The sequence below is a fragment of the Primulina tabacum genome, chromosome 1 (genome assembly GCF_025594145.1).
Source record: "Primulina tabacum isolate GXHZ01 chromosome 1, ASM2559414v2, whole genome shotgun sequence".
NCBI classification, from domain to species: domain Eukaryota; kingdom Viridiplantae; phylum Streptophyta; class Magnoliopsida; order Lamiales; family Gesneriaceae; genus Primulina; species Primulina tabacum.
In genome coordinates this window covers 50,848,831-50,873,177 of record NC_134550.1, presented here as the reverse complement: position 1 = coordinate 50,873,177, position 24,347 = coordinate 50,848,831, and the positions used below count along the sequence as shown (strand labels likewise).

At 33.8% G+C, this 24,347-nt stretch overlaps 5 protein-coding genes and 1 long non-coding RNA gene across 8 annotated transcripts; 3 read left to right on the top strand and 3 right to left on the bottom strand.

Moving 5' to 3' along the window:
• The first annotated feature begins 6,116 nt into the window (after nt 1–6,116).
• LOC142546979 (putative CCR4-associated factor 1 homolog 6) lies at nt 6,117–7,545 on the top strand. Its single transcript, XM_075654993.1, has 2 exons — nt 6,117–6,328; nt 6,493–7,545. The coding sequence occupies exon 2, from the start codon at nt 6,631–6,633 to the stop codon at nt 7,441–7,443; it is 813 nt and encodes a 270-aa protein (XP_075511108.1). The 5' UTR covers nt 6,117–6,328; nt 6,493–6,630; the 3' UTR covers nt 7,444–7,545.
• Nucleotides 7,546–8,068: 523 nt separating this feature from the next.
• Nucleotides 8,069–10,699, bottom strand: LOC142546970 (large ribosomal subunit protein uL30z-like). The gene is made up of 5 exons (XM_075654981.1): nt 10,427–10,699; nt 9,636–9,736; nt 9,408–9,545; nt 8,507–8,609; nt 8,069–8,420 (listed from the first exon to the last, which is right to left on the bottom strand). Exons 1-5 carry the CDS (start codon nt 10,613–10,615, stop codon nt 8,205–8,207), a joined length of 747 nt encoding a protein of 248 aa, XP_075511096.1. The 5' UTR covers nt 10,616–10,699; the 3' UTR covers nt 8,069–8,204.
• A 2,670-nt stretch (nt 10,700–13,369) lies between these two features.
• LOC142511855 (zinc finger protein 1-like) lies at nt 13,370–14,113 on the top strand. The gene has a single exon (XM_075619665.1). It carries the CDS (start codon nt 13,370–13,372, stop codon nt 14,111–14,113), a length of 744 nt encoding a protein of 247 aa, XP_075475780.1.
• Nucleotides 14,114–16,611: 2,498 nt separating this feature from the next.
• On the bottom strand, nt 16,612–21,156 carry LOC142546958 (uncharacterized protein At2g39795, mitochondrial-like). Its single transcript, XM_075654963.1, has 4 exons — nt 21,016–21,156; nt 20,313–20,541; nt 17,475–17,800; nt 16,612–17,382 (listed from the first exon to the last, which is right to left on the bottom strand). Exons 2-4 carry the CDS (start codon nt 20,514–20,516, stop codon nt 17,214–17,216), a joined length of 699 nt encoding a protein of 232 aa, XP_075511078.1. The 5' UTR covers nt 20,517–20,541; nt 21,016–21,156; the 3' UTR covers nt 16,612–17,213.
• On the top strand, nt 17,807–19,211 carry LOC142546963 (uncharacterized). Its single transcript, XR_012820557.1, has 2 exons — nt 17,807–18,260; nt 18,298–19,211. It is a non-coding gene; the product is annotated as an uncharacterized LOC142546963 (long non-coding RNA).
• On the bottom strand, nt 21,018–24,106 carry LOC142546937 (putative receptor-like protein kinase At1g80640). 3 transcript variants are annotated; one of them, XM_075654949.1, is made up of 10 exons: nt 23,695–24,100; nt 23,138–23,305; nt 22,755–22,996; nt 22,518–22,650; nt 22,375–22,438; nt 22,187–22,283; nt 22,021–22,123; nt 21,492–21,610; nt 21,330–21,419; nt 21,018–21,236 (listed from the first exon to the last, which is right to left on the bottom strand). In XM_075654949.1, exons 1-10 carry the CDS (start codon nt 23,858–23,860, stop codon nt 21,099–21,101), a joined length of 1,320 nt encoding a protein of 439 aa, XP_075511064.1. In that variant the 5' UTR covers nt 23,861–24,100; the 3' UTR covers nt 21,018–21,098. The 3 variants fall into 3 exon arrangements, with proteins under 3 accessions (XP_075511064.1, XP_075511056.1, XP_075511047.1); XM_075654941.1 differs by having other exon boundaries at nt 22,021–22,283; nt 23,138–23,299; nt 23,695–24,106; XM_075654932.1 differs by having other exon boundaries at nt 22,021–22,283; nt 23,695–24,103.
• Between the last annotated feature and the right edge of the window lie 241 nt (nt 24,107–24,347).

The window sequence follows — 24,347 nt, the reverse complement described above, 5'->3', positions numbered from 1 at the left end:
AAATATTAATATTCAAAAGTTAATAAATGTTTTTTTTAGATTTAAGTCATAATATCATAAAAATAAGAAAAAATATGCATATATTCACATAATTCAAAAACTAATTTAAAATATATATACACACACAAAATATATGTAATCATTAAAAAATAATAAATAATAAAACAATATTTTGAATAAAGTCAAATATTACAAAAAAAATTAAGGTACGATCACTACATTTTTAATTAATTTTGAGGCATTTAAAAGTTCATATAATAGTTAAAATTATCTAAAAAAATATAAAAACACTTTGAATGTAGTTAATAATGTCAAATATTACAAAAAAAAAAAAATTTAAGTTGCCCCAACACTTTGTAAAATTTTATAAATGTTAAAAGTAATTGAGGTCTTATGCCTCCCAAGCTTTGAATAAAGTGTCGGGACCTCATTAACGTTCATTACTCATTTTTCTTTAACATGTACTATAATTTAATTTTTTTGTAAATCATTCGGCCAAAACACACACACACACACAAACATATATATATATATATATATATATAGAAATATTTTACACCGTTTAAAAATAAACTCACCAACTAATAATTTAAAATCTCAAAAATGCAATTCAAAACATGGAAACGTATCGTCAACTAAACCTAAAACTAGCATTTTTCAAAATAAATCATAAACATCGTAATCCCTCAAAATCTCTCAAAATCATCATAAGTCATAAAATCTTTAAAGTAAACTTAAATCATAAAACTAATTTTGTGGAAAACTAGCGACGGTCCTCCGGTTATGTGCACCTTCAGTCCAACTAATTCAACCATCAAGTCCTCCATCAATATCATGTTCACCTGCATCGATCACACCTAGTGAGTCTAATAACCCAGCAAACCTTAACCATGATAGCAAATAATACATATACATCCACATGCAACAGTGAAAATACTTTTAATAAAATAGCTTTTCATAAACATAAATTTTAAACATTTTTCTTTCATCATATACTTTTCTTTCCTTTCATCATATACATATATGTTTCCCTTTTTATTGAATTCATATTCTCAGTTGTAACTTTCGTATTAGTTGTAGGTCGATGGATCCATCTACGTATAACCACGTTATCGGGCGGCGGGGCCATCAGTGACACTGTCACCTGTCAACTGAGCATTGGTCTTACATATCATGGTATCATCGTACTATTCACAATTAATTCATTTCCTTCAACATTTCATATTTCCACCACTTATAAAAATTCATGTAAATATAAATCATTTTTTCTTTCAAACCACGCATGCAATATGTCTTTTAGCATAAATGTTTCATCATAAAATTCCATAAAAATTTGAAATAAACATTTTAATATTTATTAAATCATTCATGGCCCTGCCAGAACGTCTAACATTTTTTCATGTGTAAAATGATCGTTTTGTCATTGAAACCCTAATTTTCTCAATTTATCCTTAAGCCTTAAAACGACGACCCAAATCCATCCAAACTTAACATAATACCATAAAATACACTCATAAATATTTCTTAGACTTAAACTTAAGCTCATCGGCTAATTTCTCAATTCATATTTAAAACTTAATCGTACATCCCGGTTTTAACCCGAATTGACTCGAAACTTAACCAAATTTACCAAAATTGAACCATAGTTTATCAGAACTTAATCATCCCTATACAACCCAAATCAAGCCAATTATAACCTCTGAACAAGCCTATAACTTTACTGGAATTTTCTGCACTTAATATCCTAAACCCTAGCTTTCTCGACCCTTGAGCCCTTTCGTCCCTAGCCCTTGACCACCATATCCAGACAATAGTTGACCATTCTAGGACCATGAGCAAACCCTAGACAAGCTACTGGAATAGCCTCTACAGCCCTTGCACGAGGACGGCCCCTATGAACCCTTCCTAAGCCTTGCGCGCGTCTAGCTTCCCTTATAGCCCTAGGCCTTGCACCAGCCTTTCTCCAAGCCATCTAGTACCCTGAACCAGCCCCCTTAGGACTCCTGGACGTAGCCCTTAACCATGACCGAGCCGCCCCCTTCAAGGAACCTCAAGCCAAAAACCTTAGGACTCTAGAATCTCATATTTTCGTTCATCTTATTGCCCTAACCTTTCCAACCCTTAAACATGCATCTCATCACCCATAAATACGTAGATAAACGTCTCATCTAGTAACCCTACCATGGCAGCCCTTTTGAGCATCATAAGCAAGAGTTTTAAAATATGAAAACTCTAGTTTTATCATGTTTATGCCATAAAAACAAAAATAAAATGCGTGTATCATGTTTTTCATGCAAATATGCATCAAAACATATAATATGGTGTGAAAAATAAGTGAAGGAAGATTAAGACGTGCCTTTGCATTTATTACGCACGAAAAACGACTTGCGATGCGAGGAACGTTGGCGGAGAGACGACCCCTTGCTGAATTTTCCTTCAAAAATCACGTGAGAATCCTTGGTTGTGTGGTGTGTGATCGTGTAGGCTGATGGAAGAAGATTCCTTGTGTTTCCTTTGGATGGGGCGTGAGTTGTATTGAAATAAAAGAGCTTGGAAGCTTAATTATTTGATATAAAAATACATGGTGCGAGCTTAGGCTCATTAACCTATTATAATAGACTCATTAAGCTCATTAGATAATATTTAAAATATTTTGTTTAGGTTGTTTGTCGAAAATAATAACTGAACCTCCAAAATGTCTCTATTTTCGTCAAAGATTGATTGCCGGTTTAAAATACTACTCGAAGCGTAAAAACACCTCAAAATACCTATTAAAATATACCATATATTAAATAATTAAAATAATCATTTAATAAAAATATTTTTTCTCTTATATGATCAACGGTCTTCATTCATCGATCGTGTCTAAAATAACCCTTTAAAACACAATTTTTATGCATTCTAGTAGAAACTACATTTTAAACATGTAACAATGCCTACCATAATCAATTTATACGATTAAAACAATTTAATTAAAATACAAGAAATTTGATAACTTGCATGCATGTGGTTCACGTGGACCTTCAAATTTTCGGGACGTTACATCTCATGTCTTCCGGGGTTAGATAAAGTGTCGAAGCCTCATATCTCCCGTACATAGAACCCTGATCGAGTGACCTGAATCCTGGTCAAGGGAGACGAACACTGGTCGGGACAGATGAACCTTGGTCGGGCAAGATGACCTTGGTCGGGGGAGTTGACCCTGGTCAGGTGACCTGAAACCTAGTCCGGGGAGATGAACCATATATAACTTCTACCCGAGCTCTACTTAGTTTCTCGAGAGCAACTTGAAATCTGGTCTTGTTTTGGTCCTCTCTTCCTGCCCGAGTCCAAGGATGACTCAAGCTTTTCCGGAGCATCGACGATCTTTATTTCGACAATTGTGAGCCAAGAGACCAGGTTTTTTACAATTGTAACATTTAAATGAATCATCCTTCAAATAGGGACTTTCTCCATTTCTGAGTATTCCTACGGTTTATGTTGCAACGAAACTTATTTTGATTCTTCAGAAAATTCTTCATCGGTTTCAAAACATAAGTGGATCTTATGATAGTTAACAACAAATAATACTTCCTCATTCTGGTCATGTTCACGGGCAATTCTAAGGCGGGTGACCAAACTTTCCAATGAATTATTATTTTTTTTTTGTCTTGTGCCCAAGAAAAACATAAAAATCTTCCATAAAAATCTTTCCAACTAGGGGATAATCATCAATCATGAGAGCAATACGAAATTGTTCATTTAAAGTCATACATTATGGGCTATCTTTTGGAGTTCATGTGATTGTATCTCGACCGATTTGTCATCCATCATTTGGAATTTGAGAGAACGACTCATGACGACATATTTTTGTCGATCCAGACTCCTCGCTATCATACTTTCTTTGAAGTTCTTCCCAAATCCCTTTTGCGGATTTGTTAGAATTGTTGTCATAGTCGTATAGGTAATCACATAAATCACTCGGGATGTAGTTTGTGTAAAGGAAATCATTCTTGGTCCAAGTTTCCAAATCCGTCCCCAAGATAAATCAGCCCAGAACCTCCGTTGATACGCACTTCTTTTAAGCTCAAAAATATCGACAAACTAACACTCCGTTAGCTCTTCGATTCCTGCTTGAAATTTTGACTTTCTTTTGTACATACAGCATAAGAACCAACATATATACCTTAATCTAATGTTAGAACAAATCTAATCTCAAAATAAAATTCTTGAAGATCAGAGAGTATCACAAATTGGATTAATAATCTATGAGTATGTCTCTTGTGAGACGGTTTCACGAATCTTTATCTGTGAGACGGGTCAACCCTACCGTTATTCACAATAGAAAGTAATACTCTTAGCATAAAAAATAATATTTTTTCATGGATGACCCAAATAAGAGATATGTCTCACAAAATATGACCAGTGAGACCATCTCACACAAGTTTTTGCTATAATCTATTGTGTGTCGACAAAAACACACGTTAGAAATATTTCTCCTAAAATAGGATGTCCAAATTCATATAAATTATGAGTATGGAGCTTTAAAAAAAATTAAGATTGTGAATATTAACTGTTAAATATAAATCATTCCAAATTTGGAATCATCCTCATTCAAAAATATCAAGCATTAGCCAATCAATATCCTTCCAGCACAGATATTTTATAAAATAATATAATACACATATTGTAAATATCTATACTTCTATACTATATTATTAAGTTTGAGCCCCTTAGAATAACTATTTTAGAGCACACAAAATATTTAATTTCATAATTATCATTCTTACCCTACTATAAACTTCTGTAAGTCACTTCGTATTTTACATAGAAAAAAATCTAAACAAGATTTTTCTTTTAAATCGAACAACTATTCTAAATTAAAGATAATTTCGTGTTAATTGTTTAATAATATTTGATCAAATTAAAAATAATAATAACACATATAACACGTGTACATATTTCACTAATAATATATTATGTCAGTGTTTGGTAGGAGAGATAAAACATAGATAAATAAATAATACAATGTCTTGTGTTTGTTTCGTTTTCCAACTTATGATACACATCATGTGCCAATTTATATTTTTTAATATATTTTTTTAATAATTTATATTTTAAAATTTATTTATGTAATATATTTCGATTTAATTTATTTGTAAAATGCTTTGAATTACTATTTAATTATGTATTCACTTGTTTCAAGAATATTAATTAATCACTACAAGGTAAAGGTCTTTTGGTCATTATGTGAGATATAAAATTCTATCTTACATTTTATACTCATACATAATAATTTTTTTAAAAAAAGGTTGTTTAACATATTTTACAATCAATTTGTATAAGATAGAGACGATGACATATCATTGATTTTGAGTTAAAATTTGATATCGATAAATTATTGAAGAAATATAAGGATAAACAAGAAAAATTAGATATGTAAGCAAACAAAAAAAATTTGTTTTATCGGTCGTCTGACTACCGCCCATCGTTTTTTAGAACACTAATCATACCAAAAACCATATATTTTTTATCACACAATATTAATTATCTACGTATTTAAACTATTTATCATTCTTGCAATTATCATATCTCACACATTGTATTCACTTAATTACTATATAACTTTTAATTTAGATATTAATTTCAATTTAGATATTAAAACTTAATATTTTATGCTATTTTTTTATTACAATAAAATTTCATGATAATTATTCTTCGGTGTATATTGGGTAAACTTTGGGCTAAAATAATAATTTGCAAACCACGTTAGCTAGATAAATTACATTCGAAAAATAAAATACAACATACTTGCTCAAAAAATTATTTATACATAGAATAAAATTCATAATCATTGATCACATTTATATATTCTACTCGCTCGAACATCGAATATGGTATGCTATTAATTAGGTGGAAGATGCATTTTTAAAATTTCCAAAAATGAAATTCAGAGTTTGATTAGGAAAAAAAAGTTAAAATGCAGAGTGAAAAAATTATTGGGCAAATGAAAATTTTCCTCAAAAAAAAAATAATCAAATGAAAAATATATAAAAACGAGAAAAAAAATACGAAAATATATTTATAAATTATAACCACATATTTCGAAAGAAAATGCCAGAGGGTATTGATCGTTCAACGTTGGCCCACTCCATAGCCGCCTTACATTCATTATCTCCTCCTCCTGTCCAAACCCTAACACCTACACCCTCTTCTATATATTTAATTATCGTTAATATTTCACACCCGAGAAATCAAAATCTATGCAGTGTATATGTATCTGTTATGAATCTGGGGAATCGAATTTAAATTTCACATCTTTCGTGGATCCAATTTTGTTGATGAGAAGGTAAGTTTTTCGATCTTTATTGCTCATTTTGTGTTTTTTATTCAAATGGGTTTGGATTGTTATTAGCAAACGCTGTTTGGGCTGTGATTTCTAAATCGTTTGAATAGGGTTTGTATTTCCTTTAATTTGGGGCTTATTTATTCATTTTTTGGGTTTTCTTGCAGATTTTGCTGCGAATTGGTTACTTTATGAGGTATTCGTTTTGAGGGATATTCAAAAGAATCGATTTTGGGTGCCCCTTGGATTCGAATAGTTGAATACGTCTCGTTGATTTTATGTGGGAATTGCTTTGATCTTCTTAGATGTCGCTTTTGCCCAAAAGCGATTCGATTCAAATCAGGGACGTTTGGGCCGATAATTTGGATGAAGAATTGGCATTGATTCGTGATATTGTCGATGATTATCCTTATATCGCCATGGACACCGAGTTCCCGGGAATTGTTCTTCGTCCCGTGGGAAACTTCAAGAACTCGGGTGACTACCACTACCAGACATTGAAAGACAATGTTGACCTGTTGAAGCTAATCCAGCTAGGACTAACATTTTCGGACGAAAACGGAAATCTGCCCACTTGTGGTAGTGACAAGTATTGCATTTGGCAATTCAATTTCCGCGAATTCAATCCAAACGAGGATGTCTTTGCAAATGATTCAATCGAGCTGTTGCGACAAAGTGGTATTGACTTCGCGAAGAATAATGAAAAGGGCATTGATGCCAAGCTTTTTGGGGAGCTTTTAATGTCATCTGGTATCGTTTTGAATGACAACGTGTACTGGGTGACGTTTCATAGTGGGTATGATTTTGGGTACTTGCTCAAGCTCTTGACATGTCAGAGCTTGCCTGATACGCAGTCTGGATTCTTTACCTTGATCAATGTGTACTTTCCAGTGCTTTACGATGTCAAACATTTGATGAAATTTTGTAACAGTTTGCACGGTGGGTTGAATAAGTTGGCGGAGTTGTTGGAAGTGGACAGAGTTGGGGTCTGTCATCAGGCAGGTTCTGATAGCTTGCTTACTTCTTGTACATTCAAGAAGTTGAAAGAGAACTTCTTCATCGGCTCGATGGAGAAGTATTCCGGTGTGTTGTATGGTTTAGGTGTTGAGAATGGATAAAATAAGTGAGATGTATTTTTTTTTTATTTTAGTGCATTTGTTGGGCTGTCTCTTTTGTATACTTTATTTTACATTTTTTCTATACATGATGTCACAATGTCACGTCTGTTAAGTTCTTAGGTTTTTTTTAGATGATTCACCTAATTTTCTTTCAGAACGAACGCCAAGCAGTCACTTGTGAAATTTAAAAAGTAAAACAAAATTTCCCCATTTGACCAATAGAACACACAGGTTTTTAACTCGAAGCGCATGAAATCATAGTTTCTTGTCAACATCTTGGAATCCGCCACCAATTTCAACTGTGACCTCACACTTCAACAAAAAAAATTTAATTTAACAACAAATGTCAATTGAAGTTCGCTTTGGAAGTTTTTTCTGATATATTTTTTGGTCTTCAGATTTAAAGTGATGGATGTTGAGAATGTAGAAGTAATCAAGCATCCACTATTGACGCAGGTAGGTATTACTAGGTTAGGGAAAATAAATCATGGGACGCAAACGACAGCTTCGAAGTTCATATTTCGTTCTATGGGGAGAGGGATGAAGGAGAAGTACGAATACCAAATTAAGACAGATTAAATCAGAGGGTCATTCATTACTCTAGGCAAAGCGAAAGCACAAGCAATTGTGATTCACAACCATAATTAATGGAGAGCCATAAATCAGAATATACTCATGAAAACAGTAATATTAGACTTTCCAAGAAAAAAAAACAATAGTATTTGATCGTCTAGCACGTTACAAGATCTAATTTTCTTATGCTAATTCATCTTTCCAAGTAACTCGTTTATAAGGTCCCCGCGATTTCCAGAGTCTCCTCCATCCTTAAATCGTTTTTTCCTACCGCTCAATGCTTTATCCGGGTTGTTCAACACAAAGGGACGAAGAAAATTAGTGACTGCCTTAAAATGTGTGCCGACGTTAGCAATTTCAGACACAATATCCTCAATGCATATGATGTTATTCTGACCCAATTCCTGCCAGAATAAGGAATTACATTATGATGTTAAGACTTCTCGAGGAAAAACCAACAGGAAAACATGCTTTGAATATAGATCAATACCTGTTCAACTATGTTATTGTCCGTTAAAGGAATCCTCTGCTTGCCAACTTTTACAACACCCTTTTTGTATATCAAGTCCTTCACACTCTTCAGATTTGGATAACTGCCAACCATGAGAGTCCATTAAATTGGAATATAATTGATGATTGATCAATAGGTAAATTGCTCAGATAATCCTCCGTTTTATTATTCACGTGTCTGGACAAAAATCAGAACAAATGAAAAAGTAATAGACAGCTGTTCGGATCCAAGTTTTACGCATGGAACAGAACACAGATACAAGTTCTAGCCTTGGAAAGACAATGTGTAATCAACATAGCCAACTGCAAGCTAGCTGGAGAAAGCTTTGCGCTATTTGTAGGTTGAACTGGTTTTATAGGTATGAAGTTGACTAGGTAGTCAACTGTCAATTTTTTGAAGAAAATGATTCCTTTTACTTCTTCCATTCCAATATATGCACAATTTCTCAGAAAACAGAGTTCCAATGCTTAACTTTTTAATGCAACACCTAGACTCAACATAAATACAAACTCAAACAGAGAATTCAAACCAGCCAGCATTATGATAATTTAGCCCCATTTTGGAAAGTTCAAGATAAGAAGAGCCAACTCATGGTATTATTATTAGATAGTGTGTTTGAATACAAAAAGTTAGAGTATATGAGATTATTTTTTTAAAAGGGCTTTTGAAAAATAAGTTGTCTGGATGGGTTTTTTTCACACGAAAAAAAAGTAACTAAAAAGACAAAATATGGCTCTTTCCTCTTCTAAAAGCTCAACAAATAGGTATTCTTCACTACTCTATCCAAACAGTAAAGTGCTTGAAAAAAAAATACTTAAAAAGCTTGCTAAATAACCAGCCTTAAAGCATTAGGAATGATGTAAAGAAAAATATCACATACCCATAGGTCACATAAGGCTCCACCTTCTGTAAGATTTCCATTATTCTTTCATTTCCCTGCACAAACACCCCGCTGAAGATTTTCCTTAATCTCAAAGAATACAGAAGCTTACGAGTTTGTGGATGCATGTCATTTTTCCTGAAAATAGTAAGTTAAAATAGTAAAGAAAACATCAAATTTAAATAATTTTTTAAAAAAAGAGGCAAGGGCTAGACTATTTGAGCTCACCCCCCAATGCGTATGATGAATAAGAGCTCGGAATCAAATGTAGCTGTTGCCCATCTCCTTAGCCTTCTTCCCCTACACTTCATTTGGATGAGGTCCAACTCCTGGATACAAAGCAATGAATATGGGTAATTTTTGCAATCTACCATTTATTAAATATTTCAGGACAGATAAGTTGGACTCCTATACAAAAGCTTACAACTTGACATATGTAACAGTAGAACTTTAATGGATTTTACACCCACAAACAATAAGATAAAATACTGAAGTTCTTCTATAGCAAAAAACCCACTTGATTTTGTTATTTACCGAATGCAAGACTCTTTTGAAATATAAAAATGAAAAAAAAAATTAATAATCAAGCCCTCGAACTTCTGTAGACCACCAAGAATCACCTCTTGAAGAGTCACATATAATACCGAGAGAAAAATGAACTACCAAGTCACTTACAATCCCATGAACATATGTGTCCAGTACATTAAAAATGCACCAGCACAATGGTCTGGAATTAAAATAAGTGGTCTGTTTGTCTGGAAATTAGAAAATATAATCCGATCCCATAAGTGATCATCAATCCAAAAATAAATTTTCTGCCGTAATTGCCACCCGTATGGCATTCATCAGCCACACACACACCGACACACAAAATCAAGTAAGAGCGACGACACAAACAAGCAAGTAACAGAAAACACAAGCAAGCAATAGCAAACCTGTGTTTTAGGGTCAAAATAGCTCACAAAGTTTTAAAAATTCGGAAAATGAATAAAAAAATGGCTGATAGCAAGCATTTTTACTTTATCACGAAATTCACGGATGAATTGCTCGGGCTTTTTGATAGCAAACTTCTCCGACTTAAGCCGCTTAACCCTCTCTTGTAACTGAAGCTTCCTTCTAATGGCCCACTCCTCATTGTTCTTCCTCTTCTTCAATATCACTTCCGGAATGTAATTCAGAGCCATCGGCGCAGCCTCTTCAGCTGCCATGGTTACTCGATAAATGTTCGAAGGCGGGGAGGAAGCGACGGAAAGAATAAAGAAACTTGTAGCTCGAAACCCTAATACGATTCCTTCTTGGGAAGACCGGGTTTATTAACATAATAGCCCAAGCTTCTACTTATTTCGATTTCTCCCCCAAATACTTTTGAAATTTACATTGGAATCCCTTTTGTTTATTTATTAATCGGAAACCTTTCGGGTTTTTTTTAGGGCAAATTGTAGATAAATCTATAAAACTCAAGTCAAATTTATTCTAACTCCCTACACTTAAAAACATTTGTTTGAACTCCCTAACAAGTTTAAAAAGACCAAAATATCCCTTATAAGTGTAATTCCTAATGATTGATTTTCTGGGCCGAAAATTGTATCAGAGCCTATGTTAAATTATTTCAAACACAAAATTTATTATTATTAAGCAATTATTGCACCCAACAATCTCCATCCCAATAATTGCACTCCTTGCAATCAATGAGAATCGAACCACTGACCTTGGCTCTGATACCAATTGTAGGATCGATCGTTTGCCGCTTTAACAAAAGCTATAGCTGGTGGTAATGGTGCAACTCAAATATTTTAAACCGCACAATAGCTCAAGCACCACGGTTCGATCGCTCTATCAAATAGGGACAATTATTGCACCCAACAACATAATTTACGTGTTATATCGTAATAAAAAAAAAGTATGCATATATGATATGTGTGACTATGTATTTAGAATTTAAAGTCATGTAAACATTCAGATACAAATAACGTAATAAATTAAAACTTTCCTTTTGAATTCAAATTTAAATTCTTGAACCCAATTTTTTGAATACCAACTTAAACACATAGAATTGTATTTAATCACTCTTCCTTCACTAGGTGTTTCTCTATTCAAAACGACCCCAATTAATAAGGGTCGTGGATAAGAAATTTAATTTGTATAAAGAAAACTTCTTGATCATATAATCATGTTTAAGAGCCTTATTTATTCCATATTTTTTTAATTAAATGATATAAGTTTTCTATAATTTATATAAAGAAAACGTTCAAATATTTTCAAGTGCTACCTTAATTATATTTTTCTACACAACATCCATTTGTATTATACAAATAAAAATGGTGCAATAAAATAAGATTTGACTATATCTTATGGAAAAAACTTGTGTGACACGGTCTCACCGGGTCGTATTTTGTGAGATGAATCTCTTATTTGGGTTATCCATGAAAAATATTATTTTTTATTGTGAATATCGATAGGGTTGAACCGTCTCACAGATAAAGATTCGTGAGACCGTTTCACAAGAGACCTACTCTTATATTATATGTACACATGTTCCCAAAAATGGGAAAAATACCCAATGAGAGAGAAAATGGTAAATGACGTGGAAAAATGACAAAGGTAAAAAGTTGATAGCACATTCGATTATTATATTACATATTGGGGGAAATGTATTTTCTTCATGGGGTTCTATGAAGAACCTAGTTTTTGTACAAGTATCCCCTCCCCTACCTTAGCCTACACGTATGAAAGAATTACCATACATGGAAAATTAATTGAATATGCATGCAAATATAAAAGTACTTAACAAAGACATAAATATTTAACATATAATAAAAAATTGGTTAAATAACAATCACAGGCGATATGCATATCCATATGCATGAATAAATTATAATTTATTATAAAAATTCTTGTGAGACAGGTCTCATATGTTAATTTTGTGAAACTGATATCCGATCTGACTAGACTCATAAAAAATATTAATTTTTCTGTCAAAATATTATTTTTCACTGCAGATATAGATCAGACGACCTATCTCACATATATATGTATATGAAACTGTTTCACAAGATACATACTCATATAATATATACTATTGTCAAAGTGTTTCTTTATCAATTCATAATATTTGCTTTTTAGAATGTTTCAATTCCAAAAGAACACCGAATAATAACTCACATCAAGCTATATAAACATAGATAATTAATAAGTTATTTTATAGTTGTTATTAGAGAAAATAAATTTTTTTTCCTATTAACTTAGATTTTCAAATTTTGATTTCGGTAAACTAACTTTTAATTTTCGACTTTTTTAGTTCGATTATTAATGTGACTTCGGAAAATACTGATGTGACATCGAAAAATGCTGATGTAATATCGAAAATTGCTGATTTGTCTTATGTCACGTCATAAATTGGACCAAAATAATTGTCAATAAAAATTTAGTATACCAAAAACAAACATTGAAAATTTATTGAACCAAAACTCAAAATTATACAAGTTAATGAACAAAAAAAAGTAATTTTCGTTTATTATTATTACTTTTATTTGGGAGATATGTTTGTTATAATTGAGTTTCAAAAGCAAGACTTCGTCTTAAACTTCAATACCACATTAAGTCATGGTAAGTTATTGTCATATTGATATTAAAAATGATTCAACTTCATTATTATTTGGAAACAAAGGAGGGCATTGTCCAAATTTGAAATGGTCATATGTATTATCCATCCTCCAAATGACATATAATTGCTCTTCAGTACCCCTTCTCCATTTACATCAACTTCATGATTATGTTTTTTGCGAAGTCCAAATCCCCCTCCTTACATAGTACATAACTCCTACTATAACGTACGTTTTATTTCCAACCAATTAGTTATATGTATATCTATACACATATATACACACACACGCACACACATATCTGATATACATCACTGAGAAAACCCAGAAAAAGAAGATTTTGGACAAAACCCTTCATTTATGGAATCACCAAGATTAGAGTCATGCAATTATCCTGACACCTCAAGCATCAATTCCCCATCATCATCATGCCTAAATCTAATTTCGTCCAAGAATCAAACGCCGATTAAACTCATGCAAATCGAAAAGTCCCATGTTCAAGAATCCAAGAGTTCCGATCTTATGTTAGATCTGAGCCTCTCAAACAAGAATTCAGTGCAAGAACTAAGCCTTTTCCATAGCAAGAGTCCATCTCAAAACTCACCAAATTATCCAGAAAATGGAGGCAACAACGAATCCGAGCATCGGGTTTTCTCTTGCAACTACTGCAGCAGGAAATTCTACAGTTCACAGGCTCTTGGAGGCCACCAGAATGCTCATAAACGGGAGAGAACATTGGCGAAGCGAGGACGGATCGCTGGCGACGACGGTGCCTCTTTCGGTCACCGATTTTCGAGCATGGCTTCGCTACCTTTACATGGATCTTTGAACAGTTCTCTTGGGATTCAAGCTCATTCCATGGTCCACAAGCCAGCAGGTTTCTTTGGTTTCTCATCACCATCGAGTACTACTTTCGGTAGGTGGCCAAGAATTGGCCCGCCTTCGAGTGGCAAAGCTGCTACATTTGATGGTGGCCGGAAGTTATCTCCGGTGGTGATGGATGGAATCGGAGGATTCAAATGGAATTCTAATTCTCATTATTCGAAGATTAATAATGATGATCAAAAGGACATGAAGAAGCTGGACTTGTCTCTTAAACTGTAACATGTTTCTTTAATTTTGCTTCTCTCTTTGTAGTCAGTCCTCTTTATTTCGTGATATTTTCTTATTTAAATTCGGTCAATCTTTTCTTTTTAAAAAATACCCTCTTAAATGTATCGAAATACACTAGAAACTTGTCATTTAATCTAAGTTAAATAACTAATTGAATGCCCCATTTTCATAGTCTTCCCCTCTTCAGAATTTCGCAAGAATCGATCACAAATTTTCTTTGCACTTTCTTTACCCTTTAGTAAGATTGTCACATCTTTTATATCTTATGACAGACGCTTTTCTTCAAACTCTCACGTTGACATACGATAAAAATTTACATCCTAAGAGTTACAACTGAGTAACATATATAAAAATAATAATAAAATACATTTTTGTTCATTTAACTTGAACAAATTCCATTTTCGATCATGTTTTCCGTCCCGTAATTTGTATTTCTTTGCTTCAATTTTAGTCTTTTTTCACCAAACTATTGACCTGATATCAAATATATCAGCAATGTCCAAGACTACATCAGAAATTTTCTATGTCAAATCATCAGTTTTCTGATAGAAGATCGTGAGTTGATTGATAACACGAATAAAAACGAAAAATAAAAAACATACAAATGACAGAACCAAAAAATAATAATTTTCCCTGTAAAAAAAAGCTATACTTCACACATGTCGAATATTGTATCATTTGTTTGATAATGACTCAAAATGGGAGTTTCACACAATATTTGAAGCAACTTGCCCACAAGAAAATATCAAAGAGTATATTCAATTTTAGCACCACGTTCTCAACAAGATCTTATGATCTTCCTTAATTACAGTTTATTATATTTTTTTGGGGGGAAAAAAATTATAATATGGACCATGTCAAGTCAATACATGAATCCGTACAGTCCGACTGAAACAATTATGTATGATACAATAAATTATCAGAATTGAGTAATTTAATTTATGCGTACAAGTGGATGGTTAAGATTGGTGATTGGTCCCTAAACGACACAGTTTTGTGACCCACATGCAGTTAAGTAAATAGACCATCTATTAGGCAGTCTTTGTCAATAGGTTGGCGAAGCCTGTCCTTCCGCGGTAGTACATTTGAAAAAGATGACCCTTTTTTTTAATATTTTATTTATTTATTTTTCTTCAAAGAGTGAGAATATGAACAAGATTAAGCATACCTTTTCACTTCCTGATTTCTCTTTTTAAAACACTTCCAAGACATTCAAAAACCATAGATTGTATTAGCATGTCTAAGATTCGGAATTTAAAATTCACTGCAATAACTCGAAATATAACTAGTTGAAGATTTGAAATTTATGAATTTCCTCAAACGTGAAAAAATGCAATTTGATCGCTCTACCTACATACCATTTATCGAAATGTAATTTTTTTTTAAAAAAAATGTTAAACATGTCGTCGTATCGACTCGTGTGGTGGCCCATCTGAGCAATGAAATCACATCACTTTTCCAATATAAAACGTCTCAAATCTTGATCGCATCGATATCTTACCTAAGAAATCTTTTGAGAGAGGATACTCCAATTAATCGTGGGACCAAATTGCAGTCATTAGCAATGATTCATGTTAAAACATTAGATTAATCATGGAATTATCCATAATTGACCATACATTAAATTAATCCCACGTTATTCAATTATTATTTTTATTATTATCACGAAAAGGGTTACGATTTGAAAATCACCTTCCCTTCAAGGAGATTGCTTAAGATTTAAATTCAAGAAACAAGCGACATTAAATTTGTATTTTTAAGTTAAATAAAACTTGTGAAAATAATATTTTACCAACCCCCACACAATTGAAAACACCTTTCTTTGAACATGTGATTCTCAACTCCATATTAAATGCAAACATAATAATGTATAATGTTTTGAGATATGTTTTATATACAAGTGATTCTAATCCTAGTTTTTTTAACAAAATCATTTCTGTAGAAGCAGAATCAACATCTCCTCAACTTATGGATTTCAATCGAATTAAGCAAAAGCTAATGCATAACTTAGAATTAAGAAACACACAAACTTGATTTTTCAAGTCAAAAACTAAGAATCACTCTTTTTAGTGATGGCAAACACTCCCTAAATATGTCTTTCCTGATATAAATTTTAATTTGACACAATCATGAAAGCAAAGATGCATGATTGATCTTGCAATGATAGGATGTGATGGTGTGGGGCAAGTGGCTCCGAACAAGCATGACTTGTAGCATGAATACTTGGAAATATGTCCCTCCAGTGTTTATGTGAGCACTAATAGGACCATAATTTATTGATGCGTATGTGGGGATAAATGACATATGACTACGCCACTTCCCAAGTTTATGCAACATTGAGTTTCACTCTTAACTGATGCCGACAAAGCTCTACATGAGCATATAACTACCAGAATTGAATGCTACAACCACCATAATTAGTTACCTAGTTAGTTCCTAGAATATGTGGCATAAGATGATAATAACATATATCCTAGTTAAGACCCATAAATATTAATATTGGGAAAATGTTGATATATGGATTTTAAGGTGGACAAGTATTTACAAGTACAATAGGTAATGATGTATGAGTAGTTACCTAAATATTGACTGAATTTCGAAGGAACTGGTATGTTAAAGAAAAGAGTGAGTTGACGAATGAAGATAAGATGTTCCGAAATCGTCTAGCATGATCTGGGACTCTGGATAAATGTTTAGTTTTCGCCTTACAACTCACCTACCTACAACCCTCAATGGTCACGAGTTCAAGTCACCTGGAAAGTGGATCAGGTTTTCCTTTCTGTGATCAGTCAAGATGGATGGCCAAAGCAACTCCACACAAAACTCTCACTTGGTTTTCCTTTCTCTGATCAGTCAAGATGGATGGCCAGAGCAACTTCACACAAAACTCACTTGTAACTTAAGAGTTGGCATTCTAAAAGTGTGTGATTTATGTAAACATTGGTGGGTCGAGACTACTGAATCAAATGGCCAATATCCTTCGACTTTCAGAAGGTATAACGCGGGACACAAAATTCAATCAATTACAGTCTCCACTCTAGTCGGATCGCCACATTTGTTTATTTTGCCTCAAAAATTAAGCTTTCATTACTCAGTTTCTTGAACCGTGAACAAAAGATTTTACCTTTTCCAACCAGCGTATGTACTCCGTTTTATCTTTGTTCGTAATATATTGATGCAAAAATACAGCCAAGTCATCATCTATACCCCTTGCCTCTAAGAAATCATAGAGTGAATCCTGCAATTCATCATCCAATTCTCTGCAAATCAAAATAGCCAAAACTGTAAATGAGAATGAGCAAAAGGTTTAGACATTCTGGAAAATATAGTGGAATTAACGAAGGGCACATACTTGAATCGAGGACCTGTGTAAGGGCAATCTTTTATTTGGTCACACCTACGAATGAAAACTTTGCGAATCTCAATACTATCAGGCCATGCAGAGCAAACAAACTGCATAACATCCTTGTTCTCCTCTTTGAATATTTCAACAATCAAAGTAATATGAAGCTGTACGCCATCCTCTGCATCATCACCATCTTTTTTAATGGGAAGAGACCCATCGAACATAGTTACTTCGATTTTGATCTCTTCAGCTGCTCCAAATTTCCTGGATAAACGAATCCACTGTTCCCCTGGCTTTTCCTCGACCTTGAAAGCATCGAATTCTGGTATAGGCTGCAATTCTTGCTCAAGATTAGGTACTCATTTGTTTCTAGTATCCGTATAAACATTATCTGATTCGTACTGTCGTTAATGCATCTTCTTAGGAAAAACAAATCATTAAAATATGGTGAAAAAAGAATGATTTCAACCTGAAAAAGACCGGACACAAGAGAGTAAATTACAGAATGTGCGAGTGCATCATCCTCATTGCAAATGGAGCGAGCAACAATTAATGCATGAGACTACATTGTTTGAGAATAAATTAAGAAAACACCTTTATACAGTTTTTAATAGGTTAAATTTCATAACCATTTACTAATCACAGGTCGTCTCTCCTCTATAATTGGTCTGTCCATAGTTTTTGGAGGGAAAGTTATGTGATCAAATCAAGATCAATGAGTAAATTAATGCAGGATCACCAGTCTTTGATGCTGACCGTCAATGGGATATAAACAAGGAAATCCAAGATAATGTCATTATTAATTTTAGAAAAGGAAAAATGTAGAAAGATTATGCTTTGAAATTCAAAGTGGATCAACAAATTTAAACTCAATATTTTCATTAATCATAAGCTTGGTCCAGTTATTAATTTATGATTGCTACAGTTTCCCAACACATTAATAAATACAAGGGGACAAACTAAACAAGAACTCGACATTTTTCATAAATTAAATTGTGAGTTTTCTCTCAAAACTAGCACGTAATTCTTCAAGTGTTGCAAACACTCAAACTTACCAATTGCAATCTTATCGTTTTCAACCCAAACTTACCCTCAAATGATCTTTGACGGGCGGCGGTGTCCAAAACTTTTTCAAAACCTTAAGAGTATCAGCACTGTGACTGTTACACAGTCTATATATGCTCTCTAGGTCAAACCAAGATTAAATTTCGGGATAGTGTTTTGGTATCATGTTGTTTGTGAATATTCCATTGAAAATATTGTGATTAAAATATTCAGTGTATTGATACAGCATCTCTTCAATATATTGTTTGAGTTTGCATCAAAAAGTTTCTGCCAAACTTGATAGACATACCAAAAAGCAAAAACCAGGAAAATCTAAAGAAATCCAAAAGCAATAAACTCAAACTCAAGAACAATTCGATTCCTAACCGTGCATGTAAATATCTTCTTACCATTAAAATGAAAAAAGAGGAAAGTCAATTTATATTTAATCGGATGATGAGAAGATGATGGTGTTACCATTCACACATATATCAGTCAGACTCTTCCAATTTTTCTAGGGACTAGAATGCCAACTAAGCCTATCTTTCAGTTGAGTGAAACTCGATCTCTGTAGTGGTCTGATCCAAATTAACAAAATTCTGAAACCATTGCTACGAAAGTCCAAAGAATCCAAAAGTAATCCCCAAAAATGCACGAAGGCTTTGGTTGCTAACAGCAGATATAGGTTTTTACTGAACATCGAAAATGAAAAAATTGTGTTAAGTCAATTTTTGTTAGTCAGAGGCTGGGAAGATGCTGATGTTTCAAATCAATGGATACATCTTTCAATCTTTCTACCAGTGCTCTAAAATTCGGCATAGGCTACAGCCTAGACGCTAAGCCCCAGCCGACCCCACCGAAAAATTGCTACTCAGCCAGCCTAGGCGGCCTTAGGTGGCCCTAGGCACCAACTAATCGGTCTATACGTCTTAGGCACCGCGGACGATTAGGGTTTTTAGGTTTTTTGAGGTTTTTTTCAAAAAGAAGCTTTTGGACTTTTAATTAAATTGAAATCACCAGTCCAGTTAAACAAAATGAGAGGTAACTTTTTATAGGCCCTAAACCAAAGTTCAACAAGAAAATCGATTTGTTGGCTTGCCCTAACTCACCAAATTTCATCTTCGTCTACGATCTAGAGTTAGAGAACTTTATGAGAATGATTTTGAATTCGAATTTTAAAACCCTGCTTTCTACTCATTAGAATACAAACTGAACATATCTTTCAATTAAGTGAAACTCAAAATCTGCAGTGCTCAGGTCCAAGTTAACAAATTCCGAAACCATTCCTCACCAACTTCACACCATCTAAAGAATGAAAATCGAAACTGCCTCAAATATCATTCTTCAAATCCTCACCAGGTAACTCAAACTCAAGACTGTTGCGGTTGTAATTGCAAATCCCGCTTAAATAAATACAAACTAAAATCAAGAATTTCAACATGTAACTTCACTCCAAAAACTAGTTCAAGGGAGAAGAATTGAAAAAATCCATATATGCAACTCTCATGTAACTGCCGTGAGACAACTCTCACAGATTTTGAATCAAGGCAGCATTTCTTCCACCAAAACTCAAAGATGACACCACAAGCTAAATGCTATAATCCACTCATTCAACAGTTTATTTCCACTTTCTCATCCAAATTTCCTTGTTTTCTCTCTCCAGAGTTTACCACCTCCGAATTTCATCAAAACCGAGAGGGAAACCATAGAGTAATAGTAAGTAGGAATATACACCAACATGAAATGAACTAAAGCATGAATAGACATGTAAATACATGCACACCAAAATTAATGCAGTACCGGAAAAGGAGGTGAACGGTCGAGCTCGTATTGAATTTCGTAGCGAATCAGGCGGAGAATTTTGCCTTCGAACGTAGATTTCTCCATTTCCGACATGTAATTTCGTTTGATTATACTACTAAAGTAGCCAATGGGTCTCGATTTTTGATGGATCCCGACGCTTTTCGCTGCTCCTCGTAATCCTCGGATTACGCGATAAGCCATTCCCAAAATTAACGTAGAAATCGACCTGAAAAAAACACAATGGATTCAATCGGTAATTCAGCGCACAAACATAGGGGTTTTAGCTTTATTATTTTTATTTTTTTTCAGTTTCCTATTTGATTATTTTGTAGCCCATTTAGATCAAACGAAAGCCTGGTAAGAGGCCCATATTATTTTCAGATGACAATTGATTATTTTGTAGCCCAGAACAACGGGCCCATTTGGATCAAACGAAAGCCTAGTAAGAGGCCCATATTGTAAGGATTTTACTTTTGCAAAAATTTATCGTAGTTTCCGGCCTAATCAATTTTTGGACAGCAACTGAGAGCGAGGTGCAAGAAACATGAAATTTGAACACTACAAAAAGTTTTGTTTCTCAACTTTACACTGCACAGGCAAAGCCAAAATTTTGTTTTCGGACGTAGATCCTCAATCTGGGATCCTAATAAGACAGATATACAACACAAAAAAGAGCCTTTAAATCAAGAAAATCCCATACAAGATTTCTTTGGGTTCTGTTATAGCTATGAAGCCAGATTCAAGAACAGTTGTTTCGCCTATAATTCAAAGCTATGATGCGGTTTACTGAGCAGGATTCGTTATCCTCAACGATCCTCCAAGATCAACTGGTACAAGGGGGATGAATGAATGCAAAACATCTGTTATCAATGGTCGATAACTTGGTTCCGGTTGCACACATAACACTGCTATAGCAGCCACCTGAATCAAAAATTGTTCTTAGAAGTTAGACTTGCTAACTTCTATTTATTAAATGTAACCTTGAAGCTGATTGATATTGTGATGGACACACACTTGGTACAAATGCTTCAAATCCATAGTGTTTCTGATGGCTGGATCCAAAATATTCGGAAGCTTTGATCTGTCAGTCAGCTGAGGCATTGCCTGCTTGTTGAAGGTCAAGATATTAGGTCGAACGGGTATTGGGATAAAAATTCTTCTGAAAGATTTACGTACCCATGTAACTATTGATTGGCATTGTGCTTCGGCTACTTTCTCCACAGCTTTTCTCCCCATCAGAAGTTCGAGAAGAACCACCCCAAATGCGTAAACGTCACTTTTGTCAGTAAGTTTACCTGATCATTCCTTAAAGAACTTGTATCATTCCTTAAAGAACTTGTCAATATTGGAAATACGAATGTGAAGCAATAAGTAAACTGCAAAAAATCAAGAACTACATATTTGACAAATATTGGTATGAACTAAACCTGCAATTTTTATGCATTTTGACAGCTTAACCATTACACTTTTATACAAGTGGTTACAGCAATATGCATTTTCTGGTGTTTCAACAACACTTTATTAAAAGCAAAGGATGCCATATTGAACCAGAGCTGATAAATTCAATGTGATGTTTAAAATGTAATTTCATTACTATTTTTCACTTGGGGATTGTTCTTTGCTTCCAAAAGTAAGAACTTTGATTCCAGCCCTGAATATAGAGAAGACAGGACCACAAGTTCTTGAGACGGAAAAAGGCCTTTACCATCTAACAAGTACTCTGGAGCAACATAACCCAAAGTTCCAGAAAGCTTGATGTTGGCCTTGTTTGAGCTTCCACCCGTGATCGCAAGTCCAAAATCGGAAAGCTGAACCAAGAACAAAAACATAAGAAATGCACAAAATTCAAGTATAAATATCAATATCAACACCTTGGCATTGAAATTGGAATCAAGAAGAATATTTGATGATTTGATATCCCTATGGATCACAGGAGGGTTGCAATGCTCGTGCAGATACTCTAATCCTCTGATGACCAAAAACGACGTTAATCCAGGTCAATGATCAAATGATTAAAGCAACAGTTGATGAGAAATGATTTTCAAAATGGGGTGAGTACCTTGCAACATCAAGGGCGATTCTCATTCTCACATTCCAAGACAATGTCAATTGATGTGAAGGTCCTGAAGTAATTTTTTTCAAGAAAGTATCATTCATCGTTCATGTATAAAACCTTTTGAGAACTCAAAAAACACATTTTACCATGCAAGTGGAATTCCAAATTTCCGTTCTCCATGATTTCGTAAACCAAGAATCGTGCCTCGCCATGGATACAATATCCTAAGAGAGAAACTATATTCTGATGTTGAAGTTTACTTGATAATTCAATCTCATTCTGCACTTTCAAACAATAATGGAGAAATGATCAACAGATGCAACAACAAATTAATCAAATCTTTCCAGAGAAAAATAACAATACATAATATGCCCTAACTGCACCTCGAATTCTCTTTCAACTTCTTGCCCACCAATTAATATTTCTTTAACAGCTGCACGTAAATTGTTATTGAAACGAGCTTCATACACACGTCCTAATCCACCTTCACCGAGTAAATTATCCTCACTGAAATTGTTTGTGGCAGCTACTAGGATCTGATACTCAATCAGAGCAGTCGAACCTTTCTTGCCACTAGTTTTTAGCAAAGAGAATTTATCCAAGATTGGAAGTCCCTTTGGAACATCTACGTATATATATTTCAGAAAAATACAAAATGACAATGTATCGATAAAAAAATAGAACAAAATGCATATTTGAACTAATCGAACACAAAATGATTGGGGAAAAATATGATCTTCAAAGTTTCCTTTTGAAAGAAAGATACCTGAACTCTGACAGCTTTTAGAATTGCATTTCTTCACATGTTTCGATCTATAAATCCATAAACAAGACACCAGCAGCAAAATCCCCCCGAGAAGAGCAGAAGAAACAATAAGTGAGATAAGAATTTTCTTGTTCAGGTCCTGACGGTGCACTACTTTGACCTCTGCAACTTCACATTTCAGGGAGAAAAAAAAAAAGAAAATTCACATTTGAAAGCATAGATTTAAGCCTAAAAATACAACAATCGCTCCACCAAAATCAAATGGCCAAAAAGCATATAAAATAAAAATCATCCCCCCTCTTGTCCACCCAAAAAAAGAAAAGAAAAGAAAGAACTACACAGAATTGCATCAGCAGCAAAATTCCAGATTTGCATATGAATATCAGTCGCTCAATTTATGCGTCAACACTTTCAAGGGAAAAAAAACAAGAACCAACGAGCCCTCATATAACCATTCAAGAAAAACAACAAAGAATCTTGAAAAGCACAGAATCCATGCATCATTAAAAGTGTGGGGAGTAAAAATAAAGGTAATGTTAAGGAAATTCAAAAGTTACCTGGGGAATGCGCCACAATATCAGAAGAATTCCCCAAAATCGGATCTTTTTCAGTAGGAAGAACAGGTTCAGCAACCGGAGGATCCGGCTTCACAACAACTGGAAGTGAAAACGAAGAAGAACTGAAGACCCAAATGGGAAAGAGTATCAAGAACCAAATCTGCATTCTGACACCCCGCACCCCCTCTTTCAAGAAATCTCAAGTCGGTAAAATTTTACGTGGGAATTTCCTGAAAAAACCTTAAAACTTTGTCAGATAGTTTAAAAAATTTAAATTTCAAATCGTCTTCTTGTCTTGAAGTTTATGCAAGAAGAGGACAAAAAAGGAGACAGGGAAAGGCATGGGGAAAAAAACAAAGAAATTACTTTATTTGTTCTCCAGATAAAGCAAAGACCAGGCAAATACCAACAATCACGTGGCAGTTATTAAAAGGTGAATCCCCCCATTTCAGCTCTACTCTTCAACTTAAAGAAGCTCACGTTCTCCTGCTAACTTCCCTACTCAATTAATCTCTAAATTTTTTGCATTAAAATTTTTTATAATATAATCTTAGAGAAAATAAAAACGTAGGTAAATATATAAATATGTTTGATAATAATAGGAAATTACCTGAAGAAAACATAGTTGTATTATAATTATGATTCAAGATTAG

Excerpts from the sequence above, each read along its gene's own strand:
- LOC142546970 (XM_075654981.1), bottom strand. The coding sequence starts at position 10,615 with ATGGCAGCTGAAGAGGCTGCGCCGATGGCTCTGAATTACATTCCGGAA. Across the intron at positions 9,737-10,426 it reads TCCGTGAATTTCGTGATAAA|GAGTTGGACCTCATCCAAAT; the intron begins GTAAAAATGCTT and ends CTTTGTATCCAG. Across the intron at positions 8,610-9,407 it reads GAGCCTTATGTGACCTATGG|TTATCCAAATCTGAAGAGTG; the intron begins GTATGTGATATT and ends CATGGTTGGCAG.
- LOC142546937 (XM_075654932.1), bottom strand. The coding sequence starts at position 23,860 with ATGCAGATTTGGTTCTTGATACTCTTTCCCATTTGGGTCTTCAGTTCT. Across the intron at positions 23,306-23,694 it reads TATTGTGGCGCATTCCCCAG|TTGCAGAGGTCAAAGTAGTG; the intron begins GTAACTTTTGAA and ends TGAAATGTGAAG. Across the intron at positions 21,420-21,491 it reads GCCAATCAATAGTTACATGG|GCAATGCCTCAGCTGACTGA; the intron begins GTACGTAAATCT and ends TTCAACAAGCAG.
- LOC142511855 (XM_075619665.1), top strand. The coding sequence starts at position 13,370 with ATGGAATCACCAAGATTAGAGTCATGCAATTATCCTGACACCTCAAGC.
- LOC142546979 (XM_075654993.1), top strand. The coding sequence starts at position 6,631 with ATGTCGCTTTTGCCCAAAAGCGATTCGATTCAAATCAGGGACGTTTGG.
- LOC142546958 (XM_075654963.1), bottom strand. The coding sequence starts at position 20,516 with ATGGCTTATCGCGTAATCCGAGGATTACGAGGAGCAGCGAAAAGCGTC. Across the intron at positions 17,801-20,312 it reads ACCGTTCACCTCCTTTTCCG|CCTATACCAGAATTCGATGC; the intron begins GTACTGCATTAA and ends CAAGAATTGCAG. Across the intron at positions 17,383-17,474 it reads TACACAGGTCCTCGATTCAA|AGAATTGGATGATGAATTGC; the intron begins GTATGTGCCCTT and ends TTTGATTTGCAG.